Below are 20,224 nucleotides of genomic sequence, written 5' to 3'. Positions count from 1 at the left end.
TTTCAGAACAGAGTCAAATAAACCATATTTAGACCAAACCAACCTTGCTATGTCCATTTGTTTTATTAGCTGTATAACAGACATGGTTATGGAGCAGATCAGATCTCAATGTGGCTAAAGATATAAATCCGGACACAGTCGTAATTACTGTAAAGATTAGCTGGATGACAGGAAATATACAGGCAGTAATGTTAATATTACCATATTATAGATGTTTATGTTTAAATTGTGTGTGTTTCCAGAAGCAGAGATGTTGTCCTTACCACAATTCAATACTGTGGATAGGTTGCACATCCTGTTCACGATCAGACTATAATAACACAGATTCATCTTTATAATTTGGTTTTCCTGACAATACCCGTCTCATACAAGTCAGACACAGTTAAACTGGCCTGTCAAATCATATTATTGTACAGTGCCTTGTCTCACCTTACACCTGCCAATATGACATGTTTGGCAATTGCAATCATCCAGAACTGTACACAAGATTTGAACGTTTACAGAATAAACATTGAAGTAATTAATAATAGTTAATAAAGTTTCCTAGACATGGAGAAGTTTAAAAGAGGTTCAGTATTCAGTCATTTTAAAATATCTTTCACTTTGCAGCACATCCGAACTCATTTTTTTCTCTTTTTATGTCTCTTAGATTTTTGGTTTTGTCAACGCCATCAGCCCAGTAGGCAATGACCAACAGAACCTCCTGGCTTTCCGTTTCTCTGCCCTTAACCCTGTGGTGGACCCTTGGGTCTTCATCATCTTCCGCAAGTCTATCTTCCGGCATGTACGTTCGCTATTACAATGCTGCTTCAGCAAGGCAGCAGTGAAGAACACAGCCCCAGAAGCCCTCACGCCCCGCTTACAGAGCAATGTGCCTGCAGAGTCCACTGCTCTCCAGAGCAAAATTTACTCTAGCATGCCTCAGTGAGAGCTAACAGCAAACCACTTTATCTTGCTCAGGGCCACAGTGGACTCAGAACGTATTTCAGAAACACTGGGCATTATGTAGGAATACACACTGGATTAGATGGCAGCCCATCACAAAGCATCATCTAATTACACACATGCATTCTCACAAACAGGCAATTTTATGTCTCTAATCTACCTACTGGCATGTTTTGGTAGGTGTGAGGAAACCAGAGCACCCAGTGGAAAGCCCTCATGGACTTGGGGAGAACATGCAAAACTAGAGCTCAGTAATGGACCAGGACACATTGGTGTGGATACAGTGAAATGGCAATGCTTCACACTACACCTCCGTTTTTTTTTGCACTATTAGGAGACTTCATGTAGAATACATACTCAGAAACTACTATATAGAATAAAAGCAGTTCTGTATAGAATGGTGGACTGTATGTACAATAAAATAGATGTAGGAATAGGCCTTCTTAAAGCCTATGTGTGCACAAACCATGTTTGAACTAGATATTACTAGATATTTAGAACTGTAGAAAGTTCTGTATTGTATCATTAATAAACACTGAAGATTAATAATAAATGAATACATAAATATTTAGCAGCACTCATCTGACATTTTATTAGGGACACTTTTACCCCTGCTTGTTCATGCAGTTATCCAGTCAGCCAATCACTCTGTGGCTGCACAATAAATAAACTTATACAGATAAGCCTGCCATAGTCAGTCACTGATATGACATTTTTTCCTCATTCTGATGTTTGATTTGAATATTAACCAAAGCTCTTGAACTATATCTGCATGATTTGACGCTATTTCTATGAGATCGCTTGAACATGTAGTTTTACAGGTTTTCTCAGTTACAGTGAGTGGGTGTATATTTCCGTTGATCACTTTAATAATATTTCTTCACCTTTAAGACATTACTTCTGTGGTATTCCTCTGTGCCCTCATTTCATAAACCATAAGAATTCGAAACTCTTAGACTGGTGATTGTCTTAATGTGCATTTGTATTTCAAATAAAAAAAAATGTAATTTTATTTGTCACATACACATACTGTACATTCAGAGTACGACATGCAGTGAAATGCAGTGAAATCCTTGCACTTCCCTGTTTCCAAAGTGAATGTACGTAGTATTTTTGCATTGTCTCATTTCATTTCAAGGCTACAATCACAACACATCTATTAAACACCTGGAACAGGTAAAAAGTATCATGTGAGTTTTACTAGGATCGAAACTGTACTCTGCATTAAGCTAGAAACCAAGTGAAGTGTTGAAAAAAAAAAAAAATATATATATATATATATATATATATATATATACATATATATATATATGTATATATATATATATATATATATAAATATATATATATATATATATGTATATATATATATATATATATTGGTGAAAGCAATGTTTTTTTTTGTTTTTGTTTTATGCATTGGTCGTGGAACAATAAATTACATTGAATTGTAATATAAAATCTCTATAGAGTTATAAAGGCCCTGCTTCCTATTCTTAGTTTTTTTTTTATATTTAGCTCCAAAGACTTGACTGTCTGCAGTTCAAACACATTAACTTCTCATTTGAACTTTTAAACAGTATTGTGTACATCACATCCATAAATATTCCATATCTTCTTAATCTACAAATTTATTCAAAAGTGGCAAGATATTATAATTTCAAAGCACATTTGCCCAACTTCATTTATTGAAACCAAATGTTAAATGTTTTTCGGTGGTTGTTTTTATTCCTGTTTCTCAGCACAGACAAAAATTTGCACTTTCCGTTAGCTGGTCACTTGGTCTCTGTGGTTCGTTGTTTATAATGTGACAAAGAAAAGATTTTAATACAACATGTGTTATGAATAATTTATGTTGTTTAAATCTTGAAAATCATTTTTGTGGTGTTTGAACCATCTCAGTTTTGTCTCCTGAACTTCTCTTATAATTCATAGTCTGTCTCAGACAACGTGCTGTACAGATGCTTCAAATGCTGAACCCAATGCAAAAGCTCAGAAAGAATCACAACTACAAAGCATGATGTAAACAGGAGATACTTTTATCTTCAATATTTGGCTGTTGGAACATTTTTCACAAATGTGTCTTGTGGTTTTTGTACACGCAGCGGTTCAGGAAGTACTAGCATTGGTACCGGCAGTGGAAAGCGTTCAGCTGGTCTCCTGAACGTTCAAAACAGACACATCCTACACTGTGTATACAGTAAAGGTTTTGTAGATATGTTTTTAGCGCAATATAACAACCACTTGCTGTGACACATCAATGTAAACCTGGTTATCTATGAAATATACTATTGATGTTATTTGATAAATTAATTTTTGTGTGTTTGTTAAGGAAATCCTAAGTGGTGTATATAGCAGTGAAGTCTTTGTATGTATAATAAATGCTCCATCTGTTCTGTGTTAGTTTTGTCTGCTATTCTTTTTCTGATTTCATTTAGTGCAAAAGTGAGATTTTACTTGCTCAGTCATGGAGAGTTGTAAAAATAATAAACACTTCCAAAAATTATGCAGTGGTCTTAGTCATTTACTGAACACATCAGTAAGGATCATTTGAGTTTTGATTGATCTGGTTGCAGTATTCTCCTTGCAACATGTGGAAATATAATGGTCCAAAAACATTTGCAGTCAGTGTAAATAGTTCATCAAAACCTCAAAGAACAACCACAATAAAAAAAGTGACATTAAAAACAAGTAAAATGATTGTTCTATAGAAAAAGAAATTTCCACATATCAGCAGTAAACTCTACATCAGAATCTGAACAGCTTTCATGTATAAGCTTATATTCAACTTCAGGATTTTTTCTCCATTGTTGTTTTTTAAATATTCCCTCGCTAGATTATGTGTGACTGGCTCAGACACGGCTCCTATTGTCAAAGTACTTGTGAAAGCAGGGAATATAAAGCCCTGAACACACAGTACCAATTTTCAAAATAATGGGCTGGAATCCGTCAGCAGTCCTACATATCTGTCAGAAATTATGAATCAGACTGGTTTGTAGTTCTATCATAGCCTGCCAAATGAAAACAGAGTGACTTGAATAAAAGCAGTGACTTGATGCCTCCAGCAGGGTGGTACAGAGGTCAAGCACCAGCCAGCAACTGAGGAAAAGCAAACAGACATGAAACAAAAGAATGCACAGCATACAGGAACTGGGCTTTCAGGCAAAGTCAGTTATGCCTCTGACAATCACAAACAAAGTTTTTTGTCCATAGCACACCACAAATACGCCGGCATGACGGGACATGCTTCAACAGATGTACAGAATATGAGCAAGACAAAAATAACATCTGCTTTCATTAAAGCAGCCCGAGTTGCATCTGAATCTGCCAACAATTCTGTTCAGCTTTATTGACACTCTGTTTGAGGTCAGCCTCAGTAGGAAACATGTCACTCAGTCACAAACTTTATGAAAAATGTACACCATGGTGACCACAAAAAGGGAAAAACTCCCTGGAGAGGAAACTTTAAAAGGAACTACTTCTGGGTAACACCAAGTAACAGTGCAATAATAAATCATGATGTCTTCTAACTGCATAATGTATTAACTGTTAGTGTGTTGTTCAGATGTTCAGAATCAGTGTCATAGTTAATGTAGCATCCACAAGAGGTTAAGGTAGGTTTTTTAAACCCTGTCTGACAATTGAGCTCCAAACAGCAACACTTTTCTCCTACAAGTTTTTAATTTTTTAATTTTATTTTTTAATGTAATCTCAAAGACCTGCTAACATTATAGTACCAATGTAACTGGAAACAATCACAAAATTTCCATACACACAAAACAGAGCTGACATTATGGCTATCTATTTAGTATAGGCTGAGCAATTTAGAAATAAATCACTCTTAGGAATCAGTGCTTGACTTTCTACGATTCTGAGAATTCGGCCGTCTTAATAATCATCAGATCTGTCTGGATTGCAAATGACATTTATGCAGGTTGTTCCAGCCGGTATTGTAAACCAACATGCCCTTAAAGTAAATTTAAAAAAAAAAGTAAAAAAGACTTTTACATTAAACTTCACAATGTATTGGCAGGAGAAAGACTGCAGCTGTGGCCAGGCGCTAAGGGAATAACGTTTGCCATGCATCTGGGTGGGAGGGTTGATATACTCTCTCGATCCTGTCAATCATAGCAGCCAGTGATGGGCACTGTGAGTTCATTTATATGAAATAGGGCAGATACTGCTTTCCTCTGAGTGTGTTACACTGCCATGATGCCACGTGATGCCACGTGAGAAGCAGTTCAAACAGACGCAGAGGTAGGCTAAACATGTTCCTGAGAATGCACACTGAATGGTATCCATCGCGTTATTTTGTTTGTTTCTGGTGAGTTAACTAGTGGGTTTTTTCTAAACCAACTTGGAAAGCAAATGGGAAAAAATGTGTTTGCCATCATCTGTACAATGCAAAAAGATGTGATGGTGCAGGAGAATCACATATACTTTGGCAGCCAATATTGGATTACATAGCAAACAGCTTGATGGACATGACATTGCAGTATTTAGCTTTAGTCAGACTGTGTTTACCCACATGTGTGTTAAACTGGTTTACCAACAGGCTCTTGGCAAATACAGTGCAATATTAGAATGTTGGTTAAAAATATTTTAAATATATCATTTCCAGAGTTCAGGTTTGTGTAAATGGTAGGAGATGTGTAAAAAAAATCAAAGAGGTCATCATCATGTTACAATACATTGACAGTTTAAGTTGACAATGTTCCTAATAGGTTGTATTATAGGTTGACTGCATTATAAAATAAACAGTGAATCAAATTGCAGACTCGGCAGTTTCATAAACTCGGAGTCATCCTTTAAAAAAATATATATAAAAAATCTTGATGTCTCCCACAAAGATGCGTTCTGAGAACCGAGAAATCTTCAACCACATAAAAAGTAAACTTCTAGTTACAGAGAACTCTAAAGAGCTAGAGACAGCCTTAGAGCAGTATGCCGTGGTTTCCCTTAACGTAAGTGATGTTCTCATATTGAAAGTAATGTGTGTGTGTGTGTGTGTGTGTGTGTGTGTGTGTGTGTGTGTGTGTGTGTTCTGTGTTTTGACTTGTTTTCTCCACCATTTGCAACAAAAGTCAATAAAACCTGACAGCAGCTTTGAGAACACCACATAGCCTACATAGATCTTTTCCCCACAGTCACAACAGCGGCCTTTACGGTTCAACATCAGGGAAAAATTTACTCTTTTTTTCCACTGTGATTGTGGGTGGCCATATTATGTGCTAATTTCCAACCTTATTTATTATTTCCAGGTGTGCTTGGATTTACACTTTCTAAGTGACTTTGCATCAGCTTTCCTGTAATCTGTGATGGTTCCTTCTCATTTCTCTTGTAGAGGTTTTTCCTCACACATATAGATCAATTGTTGTGGGTCCAAACATGTCCTTTGCTAGCTAGACCTACACGAGAGAATCCATGTGCAGAAGATATCTCTCAAATAGTTTACTCCGTCTGCACAGGATACCGAAAATTCTGGTTAGATTTTCACAAAGTAAAGCAAATGAATTAAAAAACATGGTGGACTTGACTAAGCAGCATTCATTTATTAATTAATCACTTTTTTTCTGGACAGATATGTGCTGGATCCAGAGGCAGATGGTATCTCGGGGCAGATGGGATGTCTGTCCATTCGCACCTCACCACGTTGGCTAGACTAGAAATATTTTTCAAGGTTGATGAAAGCTGGAGAACCTGAGGGGAACCTATATATAAATTCCACACAGAGAGTAAGCTAAGCTCAGGAGTGAACCTGGGACATGAAGCTGTGAAGCAGCCGAGTAAAGCCAAGTAAATATATAACATATATCCGATTGTACATAAATTGAGTAATCGTACTAGGTTATTATACTTAAGAATTGTTTTAGCATGCTTATATGTTTCTTCAGTGTTTTGGAATACTTGTAATTAATGAAGCAAAAACTTGTTATTTCTTGCATTCTGACTTTAGTTAGATCTTGAATACTCATTAAAAATGTCAGAGATCTCAGAGGTCTCCTCTTTTGATAGCTTACGACGGTATATTGTAGAGAAATAGACCCTGACTTAAAAAAAAAAAAAAACTGCAGTGACCTGTCTCACTACACATTGTGGCTAACAATAAAGTCATCCTTGTCAATCTGAATATCAATAAGTCACATAACTGCAGTGAGGATGAAGACTCCTGGCTCTATCCTAATTTTTTTTCAATTCAACTTGCTGGAGTAAACCACACCTGAGGGCTCTCATTTAACACCCCTAAAAGGGATGAACTCCATGTAATTTGGAAAAAAGCATCTTCTGGAAAGTTTCTCTAATTCGTAACTTAAGTTTAATGGCTATATTTTGCTATGGTTATTTATGATATCATATTTCTGATGAATTTATTATCAGTAAGTAGTGTTAGTCTTACATGTGAGGTTGGGGAAGGTGTTCAAGCAAAATGGCAGAGTCGCTTTAAGATAATAATCAACGTCTATCGGTTTTAAGTAATACAAGTTCTGTTAAATTAATGTGATTCTTTTTGTGTGCCTGTTTACCTTCACTTGTGTACATTTTAATCTGGATAGTTTTACTTATGACGTATAAAACGTATGATTGACCTACATATACAGTAAGTATACATTTCTTTTAGGTATAAATTCCCAGTAGTTTTTCCAAGCCTTTGGAAATTATACTAATTCTGAGCATCATCATCACTTAGAGTGATAACTATATCTTGTCACTGATAAGAGGAGATACAATTCTGTACATAAAACTAATAGAACAGCTCCCTCTGGTGCACTATGTACAAACATTATTGCCAATATTGAGCTCATAACTGGAGTAATTAAATCATGGTTTTGAGCATCTAAACCACGTTCAGACAGTGCTTGTCTCAATAAGCTGGAACACTTGTTTCATTTAGCTTTTATCTAAAGCAATTTACAACAAACAGCTTATTGTCTTGTCCAATCGACTGAGGGTTAAGGGCCATGCTTGCTAAAGAAACCAGTAGTTCCTTTCAGTAATCCTTCAGTCAATGTCTGAGAGACTTTCAGCCACTACTTCTTTGTATGAACCTACAGCTAGTAACTTAAGTTTATTATGTATATAAAATAAACAGGCTAAATGTACACATTTTTCATAAAAAAAAAAAAAATTTTAAACCGTAATAATTCACTTTATTCTGCTCATTTTGTCAGCGTGGTTAGTTCAGCTTCTGGGTCCCTGGTTCAATTCGTGGCTTGGGTTACTCCCACCTTCAAAAAACATGCATCTATCTTTGCTAAAATAAAGACGGATTTGCTTTGTGATGCCCCGTCACTGTGATGAGCTGCAGATCCACAGTAACCCGACCCAGACCAAACAATTGAAGATAAGGTAAATTAATGAATGTGTGGAACATCCAAGAAAAATCCAAGCTGTAGTTTTGTGTCCACTATAAACAAGTGAAGAAGCTGGGAGAGGGAAAAAGTGCCCCTATCAAGCTCAGATAATAGTTTAATCTTGTTTAATATGAAGAAAAGTGCACAATAGTTGACTGGATATTACAGGACCAGAGATTTCCACAATAAACTGCAGAAATTCCACTATTTCTCTTTTGAAATGACAAAGTTTCTATTGAGAATAGTAATAGAAATATAAAAACCTCCATCAGGATATAATCCTTAAGAAAACTTATTTAAACTTCTAAAATTTCCTTCTGCACACAGTGAAAATAGGAAAGCATCTTGTGTCATATTTGGCTAAACATGCACAAGTGCACCGTGTCTTGTCAAGACTCTGAGCTTTTCATTTACCACGGCTCTCTAGTGAATAGTACAGCTTAAAAAAGTAGACAATCCAGACAAACAAAGGAACTGCAGAAAAGAGACAGTGAAAACATGAATGCAAGCATAAAGTATACATTTATTTTTTTTTATTGGAAAACATTATATATATATATATATAATGTGCATATTATTCATACACTTTTCACATGTTGAATCTTTGATCCTCTATCATTTGTACACCTGGACAAAAACCATTAAAAGTACCTCTCTGAGTAGAACAGTATAATTCTGCATCACCCACAGTAAGATCACTGGAATAATAAAGACCCTCAAAGCCAACATTACTTAGTATAAGTGATACTAAATCAACTTTGTCTTGCTCTAATGGACCCTGGTTGTTGTTTTTTTTGTTGTTGTTTTTTCCCCAGTCGTACTGCAAGCAAAGCGCAGATGAGATTTAGAGACTGAACAAGAAGCTCTGACGAACCCACAAAAGCAAGAGACAAACGATTAGTTATAGGAGTGGCATCTCCGTCTGTAAATGAACATACTTTTTGTTTCAACACCAAAATGCAAATAATTTTGTGTGTACATATTCATCGGTTTATATATGTCCTAAGTCACTAAAAGTTTTGAGAGAAGACTGTGGTTTAAGAGTATATGGCACATCTCAAAACCATGATTAAAACAAACACACAGATCATGCTATTACAACAACAGGAGATGCAAAGTTCACCAGACAAGCACGGTGGAAAACGTTACATTTAAAAAGCTCAACACTGATAAATAGCATTGATGACTTAATCTCCATATTTTCAGTCACACCATTTGCATTAGTCAACCTATATTCAGCTCTTCAGTCCATGTACTTTATACATCAGTGCCTGTGTAAAGTTTTGAGCCAGCACACACAACCGCCCATTACAACAGACCAACCAGTCAAATCTAGCTGCTGGCCAACATGAAAATTCTGCTCAGTAGCATCAAACTTCAGTGATACATAATCTGAAGATGTTTTTTTTGTACACATTATGATGTATAATACAGTATCTGTGTATAAACATCCAGTTGTGCTACCTTTTAATTTTTAGACTGGATCAGTGCAGTAGAGATAAGAGTCGAAGCATGACTTCACCACAAAGGGCGCATGCAATTGTTATCTAATTGAATGCAGCTTTTATTAAGCCGCAGTTTATTCGGTTATTTGAAACGTTTTTGAAGAGAAACGTTGACCACAGCCTACACATGTATGTCATTTCATTTTTAAGTGCTGCGGTCTTCAAATTGTGGCAGACAAAGAAGTCTGTTCCGAAATGGCTCATGCAGTTATGCTTGGTCCATTCACATCTGCTGCGATTTTTCTCAACAAATTACACTAGTTTTATTTCGGTTGGTATCTGTAAAATTTGAAATTCTGTATTTTCACTGAAGTAAACTTCTGATCAGTTATTTTCTAAAGACAAAGTGATCTTAGTAGGACAAGCGATGTAAAAAGAGAGACAAAATGGAAAACAGCCTTCACTTTGCAGTCATCATTTGCACAAACTCTGCAAAATAAAAAAAATAAAAAACAGAAAAAAGCAACAGATTAGTTGTGTGATCAGTTCAATGGTTTCAAATTTGTTTCCACTAATGTTATGATTTAGTGTTATGATTAAATTATCAGTGCAAGTATCCAGACAATCAGATTTTGATCTAGCATAATACAAATCAACATTTAAGATACATACACATCTTTCACATGGCTTTGACAAAAACGAATTCAATCGGTGTTAAACAAATACAAGTCAAGGAATTAAACTTCTGATGGAAGATAAGGTCATGCAAGACTTGTTTCAATACAAAGAGTATTGCTTGAACTTATAAGTCACAGACCTCAATTCACCATTCATTCTTATGGACTTTGGAGGCACAGCTAACCTGGCTGAGAGTTTGTAATTTTGGGGCCAGCAGATCTGCTCTAGTAGGAAGTCACCATGGTGTTCCAGGTGTAGGTGAAAGCAGATGCACAACACAAAATCTTGGTGGCCCTATTTTGACCATGAGAAAGACACTGTGGCTTAGTTGCTTAATATTTGGCGATGTGGGAAGAATCAGTGGTGCAGTATGAAACCTATATAGAGGGAAGTGAGATTTGGTGGATGATCGCAACAAGAAAAAATTTAATTCGGAGCTCATCTGTGCCCCAGTGAAACCACAATCCATCCAAGCCAGTAAGGGTAGTAATCCATAAAAATCTCTCTCTCTCTCTGATAGAGCTCCTCTTTTTTTTGTTAGAGAAGTCTTAAGCTCAGATGGAATCTGTGTGTCTGTCACTGAGACATGTTTCTCTACGTGGTGTTTGCGGTCCTGCTCTATGCTGTTTCCAGACTGTTGGAAAGCTTGTGTAAGCTTAAGTAAGTTAGCACTGTAGCTTCCAACATCAATTCTAACATAATCTTCGTGATGAATCTTCAGATGAATCTGATCACCAAGCATAACAACGTCTGCCAACTGCTCAAATTAAGATTCAGTAGTAAGGAGCGTGTCTAAATTCACCATAATAGAAAGATGGCTGTAGAACAGTTATTTATTGCAAATACTGTGCCATTTGCCACTACATGCCTGCCTCAACATGTGTGCACAAGTACAAAAGAATATCTAGGTGATATTATGAGAAGCAAAAGTGAAGTGACAGGTCTAACAACTAGTGTTCACTGTAAGAAAAGGTCAGAATCCGTGTGTGCCAGATACAACCAGCTTACCTTCATAATTCACCTGCCCATCACCATCAATGTCAGCCTCTCGAATCATCTCATCAACTTCCTCGTCTGTCAGCTTCTCGCCAAGGTTAGTCATGACGTGGCGCAGTTCGGCTGCACTGATATAGCCATTTCCATCCTAGTAGACATGGAATGGTAAAAGATAAATCAAAAGCAATTACAATTAAAACCCAACATCGACAAAACACATTCAAATGTTTAATAAATAACTGGTGAGAAGGTGACAAGCTTTAACTTGTTTAATTATATTGCTCTCAAATATAACCATAAATGAATCTGATGCTGAGAGAGACTTTACATCATCTGCAGTAAAGTACTATAAGGCATTTTCAGGTTAGTGAGATAAATCAGCCTTTTAGCTAATTGGTATTTACTCACTTTGTCAAAGACTCTGAAGGCTTCTCGAATCTCCTCTTCACTGTCGGTATCCTTCATTTTCCTGGCCATCATGGTCAGAAACTCTGGAAAGTCTATTGTTCCATTGCCTAAGGAAAAAAACATACTTTGTTGTCATAAGGCAAATCTAAACAAGTCATAAAAAATGATGTATAAAGCTGACATACTCTAGATCTTGCCAGCTTAATGAAGTTAGCAGGTAAGCATAAAACTGCTGTACTGCAGTCTCACCATCAGCATCGACCTCATTGATCATGTCCTGCAGTTCAGCCTCTGTGGGGTTCTGACCAAGTGAGCGCATCACAGTTCCCAACTCTTTGGTGGTGATGGTGCCATCTCCATCTTTGTCGAAGAGGGAAAATGCCTCTTTGAACTCTGGTGGATTAGATCAAGTCTTTAGTCTCAGTACCAGCAAACAAATATTTTGTGCAGCCTCATATTGATACAAACGTATAAATAAAATCAACAGATTTTCTAGGTACAAATAAAAAAATATTCATTTGTAAATAGCACGTTTATGTTAAAACAAAGAAACAAAATTGCTTTCTATTCTGTTTGCATGGAAGTTTAAATATGTTTAAATATTTATTCTATACATTTATTTTTATGAAAGAAGAGGGGGGGGGGTGTGATGTTTGTGTGTTCAAGGAGAACAGAGGTCTTTTAGGCACATCAAAAATATTAGTCATGTCATGGCATAAAAACTAAAAGCATCTACTTGCCTGCAATCTGTTCCTCAGTCAGCTGATCTGCCTGTAGCAATGAGAAAATGATAAATGCAGTGTCATTATCAGACTCCAGTTGTGCTGAACTCCCACACACGTACAACTCTGAGTGTAATGAAGGACATGTATAAATTCTCTCCATCTTGAAATAGCCACTCTGAGTATAATTAGCGAGTGCCACTAAAAGGGTCACCGATGTAGCACACGTAAAATTATAGCACTTCTCTACGACAGTTCATTAATCAGCTTCTAAAATTGGGTGGCTTCACTCTGTGCTTTACTTAGTTACACACTTCTATGTTTCAGCCCAAAGCAACATCATGTTTTTTTCCCTCCGCCATCATCTAGACACCTCTGACTGTCTCTTTGTGGTGTTTCAAAAGAAGTGACTTGTGTTTTTGCTGATGTTCTTTTACAGAAGGGCAAATAAAGGGTATCTATTGTAGAAATAACTGACATTGTACCTCCACTCACACAATGTCTTCTCAAAAAACCAGATCATGCAAAAACTAACCAGATATGACTGAACACAAGACAAATCCAAATATACAATCTGTATACATCTGAGCAAGTATTTGCAGTATCTAAGCTATTAAGATTTAAATAATGTAGCTTTCAAAGACGATATGGATGTTTACTGCGCATGCGCCATGTAAAGGATTGTGAGTAAATAGGAAATAACATCTCGACTGTTTCTGTTCCCTTATACAAGCCAGATGTTGATCAAAGACTTTAAACAGCGTCTTAATGACTGAATCCTGACGGGTCTCAGGCTTGCCTTTCAGCAGAACGTGCCTGTATTGCAGATGTAGACTGTGAACTTAAATGTACCTGGCAGCATGGAATTATCAGCAAGCTCACAATTAGCTCTGGTCCAGTTTTTTTCCTGCACCCAGCTAAACATGGCTAGCCAGTTTAAAATCAGTGACAGCTCAAAACCAACCTAGAAAAACATAACGCACCTGTCTCACATGCCACAAACAGTGTCGTATCAGATGATAGTGCTCTTCCACACACGGCATTTAATCTGCATGCAATCAACTGACCAAACATTTGTAGCATCTTCACTATGAAGATCCACGCAATGGAACAATGCTACAATAGCCTTCTCGTATATATAGCTATAAACTCTCTATTCTGAACGTTTGGCTCATCTGGAAGGGTACTTTCACACCTTCTCTGAATATACGAACAAATTCATATTGAATTTTATATTATGTCTCATCTGCTGGCAATAAAATTCTTTCTGCCATTGTGAAACTTGAAAAAAGAAAAAAAAACAGCAAGAGACGTTCAACCAATTCTGTTGTCTGGAACCGATCACCATCTTCAAGTAACTGGAACCTCAAACCACCTTTTTGAGGAAGACAGCCAGGTTGATACAAATTCTGATCTGCTGTATGTTGTATCATGTGCAGTTGCTCTCACTGACAACATTTGTTTTTTCACATGATCACAAGACAAAATTTGAAAGCTGTGACCAACACACTTGTATGAGCAGTTATGTGCTCATTTGCACACAGGAGCAGTAGTGAGACCAGGCAGTGATGTCGGACAAGGAGGCCTGGTGTGTAGACGGTGTTCCAGATCATCACAATGTTCATTGGGGTTGAGGTAACAGCTCTGTGTAGATCACTGGAGGGCACTGGAGTTCTTCCACTCCAACCTTGGCTCTTCATGGAGCTGGCTTTGTGCACAGGACCATTATTAAGCTGGAACAAGGTTTAGGGCTTATTTCCAGTAAACGGACATTAATGTTATAGCATTTGGCTACAACGTGTTTTCCATTTGAAACAATACCTCAGCATGTTTAAGTGCTTGAATATTACCCAAAACAGCCAACAGTGTTTCAGAGAACACAGACTAACATGTGAACTAGCCAATTACAGTGAACCGCTATGTTCTCTCACCCACAACTATCCAATAAGGATAGTCGTTTCCTAGCCAATGAGATGCCATGTGTGTTTGGAGTTACACTATGCACATTTGAGCCGAGGTCATCCATGAGTAACAGACAGATGGAGGGTCAGAGGGAGAAGGTCAGTGGGGAGGAATCTGAAACATCCGAACGTTAGATGAAACGATATCACACACTCTTAATGAAGGAGACGCCTTAATGTCACAAAGCCAGAATAATGCTACTGATAAACTGTTATGTTTCTAAACACAAGAGAGGGCTGGAAAAGGGAACAGTGCACCAAATTACAGCCAGACACATCGACAAACCATATTTGCTATTAAGCTGCTCATGTAGAGCAATACATGGGACAAACGTCCCAGAAAGTGTTTCATTAAACAGACACAAGACTCGTACAGGATGACTCATCAAAAAATAATAAATAAATAAATAGTTTCCTTTAATATGACAAGCTATGAATTAAAAGCAGAATATATCCAAGCTATTGATTTATTCCATTAAACAGGCTTCCAAGACAACAGATTCAGGCGTATTTGAAACACCAGTATTTATTTTTAGGAGCACTTAATGATGGAGAGATGCTACCTATAATGTACACAAGTGTGTAGGCCTAGGTTTGATGGGACAGACCTGACAGTCCATTTAGATATGAAGATCTTGTTTAGGTCACACTGTAGATTAAGTGAAGTCAGATCCATTTTTAATGAGTTAACTCGTTCACTTCAGCCCTAAAAGGCAGCTGCTTTATTCCTCTGTTTATTCCTCTACTGCAGATCCAGTGTCAGGGTGCTGCAGATGATTTGGTTCAATGCAGAGGAAAGGAGGAGGAGAAGGAGGAGGAAGAGGGGAGGCTGCCAGCTAGCTCAAATCACATTTGTATGCAGTTTCTAAAGCCATTATATTAAAGTGCTGTGCAAAATGCTTCACTTTAAACAACAATTATATATTTTAGTAACTTTATCCGGGATTAATAATATCCTCTATATATCAGAAAAAACTATTAAATGTTTTATTCATCATAACTGCGCGTGGGGAAATTAGCCAGCGCGTTAGCATTAGCATGTAGCCGGTGGAATTTTCTAGAAAGCTAGCTCGTTACCTAGCAATGTCAGGGTCGGGTTTGTTACCTCAATTAAACTGCTAACCCGAGGAAGCTAACCCGCCTGTTATTAATTCGCACACCCAAAGGAGACGAGTTTACAGCACGTAAAATGAGCAAGCTAACGTAACGGTTAGCCAGATACGCTAACTGAGTCACGTTAAGACAGTTTAAGCGAGTTGGTTAACTAATATCTTCCTCCCTAAGATGTCGTCTGTACTGGCTGGTCCACAGCAGCCATATTTAAATTCTGTGTGCGCAGCTCAACGTCTCATTGACACAGAGTAAACAAATAAAACATTCATTACAATTAGCGCGTTTTACAGCTTAGTTCTGTGTCTGTGCTGATGTTTTATTTACTGAATTACTGTAAGATAAAGCCGCAGATCCTCTTACTTACCATTGTGTTTGATATCCGCAGTAAATACAGACCCGGGTTTATCAGACTGAGATAGGACTCTCTATCCGGTCAGGTGTTAAACACAGCTCTCGGTAAACTTAACGTCTTAAAATATCGGACCGGAAACTGAGGTGAAGCTCTCTAACTCCTCTAACAAACCGCAAACCGGGAGGAAGAAAAGGAGGAGGAGGAGGAGGTGATCCGCCCTCTTTCACACTGTATCCCTCCGCTAAATGACGTAATTCATTAACAAAAGACAACTTTAAAGATAACAACAACAACAACAACAAGAAGAAGAATAATAGTTTGTTGCATTTTTTTTATTTCTTTGCATGACATAGAACAGCATTCGTTTTCATTCATTCATTCGTTAATTAGTTTATCTTTATCCTGGTCAGGGTTGTTGTGAATCTCAGATGTACAGTACTCTCTCTCTCTCTCTCTCTCTCTCTCTCTCTCTCTCTCTCTCTCTCTCTCTCACACACACACACACACACACACACGCACACACTCTCTCTTTCTCTCTCTCTCTCTCACACACACACACACACACACACACACACACACACTCTCTCTCTCTCTCTCACACACACACACACACACACACTCTCTCTCTCTCTCTCTCTCTCTCTCTCTCTCTCTCTCTCTCTCTCTCACTCTCAATCACACACACACACTAAAACCCAGATTGTTACAAATGTAGTCATCAATATTACATATTATATAACGTATATAAGTTTTATATATAAGTGTATATATATATATATTTTTTTTTCTCTTTCAGTTTTTTGAATCTACACTCCATATTCAGAATACTGATATCATTTACGACTGAATGAACAGACTGGTCATGTCCCTCTGCTGCAGAAACAGTTGGATCGAAGTTATACAGTCTAGAAACTGGAATAGTTGATGAAACTGTTCAGTAATTCTCATATCTGAATGTCCTTAAATTGGAGAAGTAGCTGATTAGACATTACGGCTTGTCTCTTGCAGGTAGTTATTTAACATGGCTATGCCACCCATCACCTCAGGTAGACTATTATGTTGACAACGTGGACAGCTGCTAGTCACATAATGTGAATTTTCTGTCACATGATCCATTGGCACCTTGTGCTCCCAGAAATGTATTTTTTCTGTGACACGCATTTCACTTTGGCACACAGTCGGTAATGTAGAACCAGCACATCTGCATTTCCCTTGGCTTCGCTTTACCACATGGCAGTTCCAGTGTTGGCTGAAACAGCCGGCAGTGATTGGAAGCTGTTGAGAATGAGATGTTTCAACTTTAGGATACATGAAGCAAGTGCAGCAGAGCTGAACAGGCTGGTGTTTCTTAAAAATAGTCCCCGAACAGCAATTCAAACACAGCAGCTTGCCCAAGATCCAGTTCAACATTGCTTTGATCATTATTGCAATAAGGTTAAATAGAGAATAGGTACAGCAGACACCAAGAAAGATTACTAAGATGTTGGAAATCTGGTAAAAATAGTTTGCTTTGTAGTGCCCTCGCTGTCCGCTCACCATGTCCCCAAAGCCCGTAGTGCTGAAAGTCACAAAGCAGAAGTATATCGACTCCAGGTAGCTCCAACCTTCCACAGCAGAGTAAAGTCCTGATGCAGCACATGCTACCAGAAACCAAACTACCAACAAAATTAGTGCTACATCATAAACTGAAGGCTTCCAGCACTCCTGCCCATGAGATGTGCCACCTGGTTGTATGGTGAAATGAGAAGTAGCAGTATTTTGCCTACTGCTCCACAATTTGCGCTCATGGCATCTACACAACACATGTGCTACAAGAGTGATGACACGTTCCAGAAAGAGATTAAACAAGAGGATGGCTGCTGCACATCCTACCAGCCCAAATATAATGAGGAAGATCTTTCCATAGGTGGTGGATGGCGCTGCCAGTCCATATCCTAAAAACAGTAATCGATAATCAATAATCAGAAATCTGGTATAGAAGGGACTTTCCCACAAAATATCAAACATAACAATCATTACAGTACTAACATATTACTATAAATCATGACCCAGTGTTGAAGCAGAACATTCAAACTGAACGTTATGCTGTTCCATTTATACACATTCACATCTCGGGGCAATTTTACATAGCCAGCCTGCCTACCTGCATGTATCTGGATAGTGAGAGAACCTGAAGGAAACCAAAAAATCACACAAAATTATTGTATTTTGGCCCAACCTGTTGTATGCAACTGTTAGTGCTCCCCTTACAGAAAGGATTGGCTGTTTTAGAAAGTTCCCTTTAAACAGAACACAATCTAAAATTTCTAAATCGGTAATGGATCCTTAAGATTATATACCTACAGCAAATAAACTGTCTTTAAACAAGGAATCTTATAGCCCTGGTTCACAGACTTAGCAACCAGATGAAGGAAAGATAAAGCTGGAATTATGTGAAGAAAATCAACATGAAGCAGTGTAACCAAAGATAACTGCTTTTAAGACATATCATGTCATCAATCTTGACTTGACAGAGTTTAAGGTTGATGGTATCCTAAGTCTCTAACCAAGTGAACCAGTATTGATGAGAACAGAGACAAAGCACTTCTGTATGTCATTCAGTATAGGGCATCTGCCAAATGCCATAAATGTAAAAGTACATGTATTGCACACAAGTTTTGGTCAGTAAACATTTAGTAATAAAACTTTTATTTATAGATGATAATTATATATTAAAAGTATAATTATAGTAATTACATTTGTAGGAACTAAGACATTTGTAGGGACTATCTCACAAAAAATTTCATAGGACATTGGTTTTTTTTCATAAGCTCCCATAAATAATATGAAAGAATATGTACATTGCACTACTACTTACCAATGGTGGATATTACAGTTGCCACAAAGCATAAGGCTCCAGGAAAGTTCCAGAAAGTTCTCTCACCTTGCACCCAAACCCCAGCATTATTAGCTTCCTCATAGTCCTTCAGCAGTATATGTAGGTCTTGCAGACTCACTCTGTGCTCCTGTGCAAAGTCACCTATTTTCTCTTCCCATATCTTGTGTGCTACAAGCTCTGATGGTCTCTCCAAGGCTGAGAAGACAGCAGCCCCAAAGAACATGTACAGGACTAGGACTAATCCCAGTAACAATATGCGGGCGATGTCTATATTGACCCACGGCCACAAGCAACTACAGCAGCTGCTCTCCCTGTTGAACTTCGGTGTGTGCACAATCATTGCACAATTAAAGATCAATTACAGAATACAAGATGGAAAAATTCAAAGCTGTATAAATAATATTTAATTTCCAGCACTGCCCTCAGTTCTATCCTCAAGTCAAGGGTCTATATTTATCATTACCTGTTAGAAATACAGTGCAGATAGCAGAAAGTCACACTGAGACACAGCTGTGCAACACATGTTCCTACAGTGCTTATGTACATAAATGACGTTTATTAGTCTTACAAGCCCACAATTAACCTCAGCTATCCATGGTTTATGAGGCTTATTTTACAGTTATATTGCAGGTAACAATATTAAGGCTAGTACATCATCTCTGTAAAGGTGTTTCTCTGATCCACAATAACACTGCTTCAGTTAGAGACCATCTCAGAGATCACACAAATATCAAAAGCTTTCACAAATACATGCTCATAATGAACATATGCACTGTGTCGAACATTGTCACAAATTGATTAGGCCTTATAGAAGTTGTGGGAAATTTACATGCAAGGTTTTTAACATCTTTCAACAACAGACTGCATTTATCACAGTGTAATTGTTTCCTTACATGATGTCCAGTAAAAATAGAGGTATCAAACCTTCCTTTTTAATTTGATCTATTTAGAAAATGTTATGATTGATGTTATGAAAATGGGAGTTTGTAAATTAGTGGAGAAGGCGTTGGACTACTGATTGGAAGGTCATGGGTTCAAATCCCAGGTTCACCAAGCTGCCGGTGTTGGGATCCTTAGCAAGGCCCTTAACCCTTAATTGATCATTGTTGTATAAATTGAAAATAAATAAAAATGTAAGTCACTCTGAATAAGGGTGTCTGCTAAATGCCATAAACGTACCTTAGGTAGTCGAAAGCTATTCTGCATTTCACAAATTATTTTATTTAATTTCATTTAAATTTTTTATTTACAATTTAATTGTATATAATTAATGAAATAGATGTATATGTTTATGTTAATTTACAATCTGCTACTATTCAAAACAGCTATGAAACCTAGCATAATTATAACAGGAATTGCTTTTAGCCCATGACG

The 20,224-nt window shown here is 37.4% G+C and overlaps 3 protein-coding genes across 6 annotated transcripts in view; 1 reads left to right on the top strand and 2 right to left on the bottom strand.

The window, feature by feature from the left end:
- ptgir (prostaglandin I2 receptor) overlaps positions 1 to 6,669 on the top strand; it is a 28,853-nt gene extending 22,184 nt beyond the window's left edge. Inside the window, exons 3-4 of one of the 3 annotated variants that reach the window (XM_027146814.2) lie at positions 650 to 784; positions 1,126 to 2,222. In XM_027146814.2, coding sequence (XP_027002615.1) covers positions 650 to 784; positions 1,126 to 1,131 — 141 coding nt within the window. In that variant the 3' untranslated portion in view covers positions 1,132 to 2,222. Of the gene's footprint in view, positions 1 to 649; positions 2,223 to 6,526 lie in introns of those variants that run through there. The other 2 variants (XM_027146824.2, XM_027146802.2) reach the window with 2 other exon arrangements.
- A 2,440-nt stretch (positions 6,670 to 9,109) lies between these two features.
- Positions 9,110 to 16,177, bottom strand: calm3a (calmodulin 3a (phosphorylase kinase, delta)). Of its 2 annotated transcripts, XM_047820458.1 has the most exons (7): positions 16,049 to 16,156; positions 15,985 to 16,015; positions 12,565 to 12,595; positions 12,074 to 12,217; positions 11,825 to 11,931; positions 11,429 to 11,564; positions 9,110 to 10,231 (listed from the first exon to the last, which is right to left on the bottom strand). In XM_047820458.1, the coding sequence occupies exons 2-7, from the start codon at positions 15,985 to 15,987 to the stop codon at positions 10,203 to 10,205; spliced, it is 450 nt and encodes a 149-aa protein (XP_047676414.1). In that variant the 5' UTR covers positions 15,988 to 16,015; positions 16,049 to 16,156; the 3' UTR covers positions 9,110 to 10,202. The 2 variants fall into 2 exon arrangements, with proteins under 2 accessions (XP_047676414.1, XP_027002640.1); XM_027146839.2 differs by having other exon boundaries at positions 15,985 to 16,177.
- A 388-nt stretch (positions 16,178 to 16,565) lies between these two features.
- Positions 16,566 to 20,179, bottom strand: si:ch211-261a10.5 (potassium channel subfamily K member 13). The gene is made up of 2 exons (XM_047820732.1): positions 18,830 to 20,179; positions 16,566 to 17,906 (listed from the first exon to the last, which is right to left on the bottom strand). Exons 1-2 carry the CDS (start codon positions 19,188 to 19,190, stop codon positions 16,954 to 16,956), a joined length of 1,314 nt encoding a protein of 437 aa, XP_047676688.1. The 5' UTR covers positions 19,191 to 20,179; the 3' UTR covers positions 16,566 to 16,953.
- Between the last annotated feature and the right edge of the window lie 45 nt (positions 20,180 to 20,224).

This window comes from Tachysurus fulvidraco, chromosome 11 (assembly GCF_022655615.1).
Source record: "Tachysurus fulvidraco isolate hzauxx_2018 chromosome 11, HZAU_PFXX_2.0, whole genome shotgun sequence".
NCBI classification, from domain to species: Eukaryota; Metazoa; Chordata; class Actinopteri; order Siluriformes; family Bagridae; genus Tachysurus; species Tachysurus fulvidraco.
The sequence above is the reverse complement of the archived record's forward strand: the minus strand, read 5'-3'. Positions and strand labels throughout refer to the sequence as shown.

Coding starts and splice junctions, on each gene's coding strand:
- calm3a (XM_027146839.2), bottom strand. Junction 12,218..12,564: donor GACTGAGGAACAGATTGCAG/GCAAGTAGATGC, acceptor CTAATCCACCAG/AGTTCAAAGAGGCATTTTCC. Junction 11,932..12,073: donor CAATGAGGTCGATGCTGATG/GTGAGACTGCAG, acceptor TTTTTTCCTTAG/GCAATGGAACAATAGACTTT.
- si:ch211-261a10.5 (XM_047820732.1), bottom strand. CDS start 19,190: ATGATTGTGCACACACCGAAGTTCAACAGGGAGAGCAGCTGCTGTAGT. Junction 17,907..18,829: donor AACTGTAATATCCACCATTG/GTAAGTAGTAGT, acceptor TACTGTTTTTAG/GATATGGACTGGCAGCGCCA.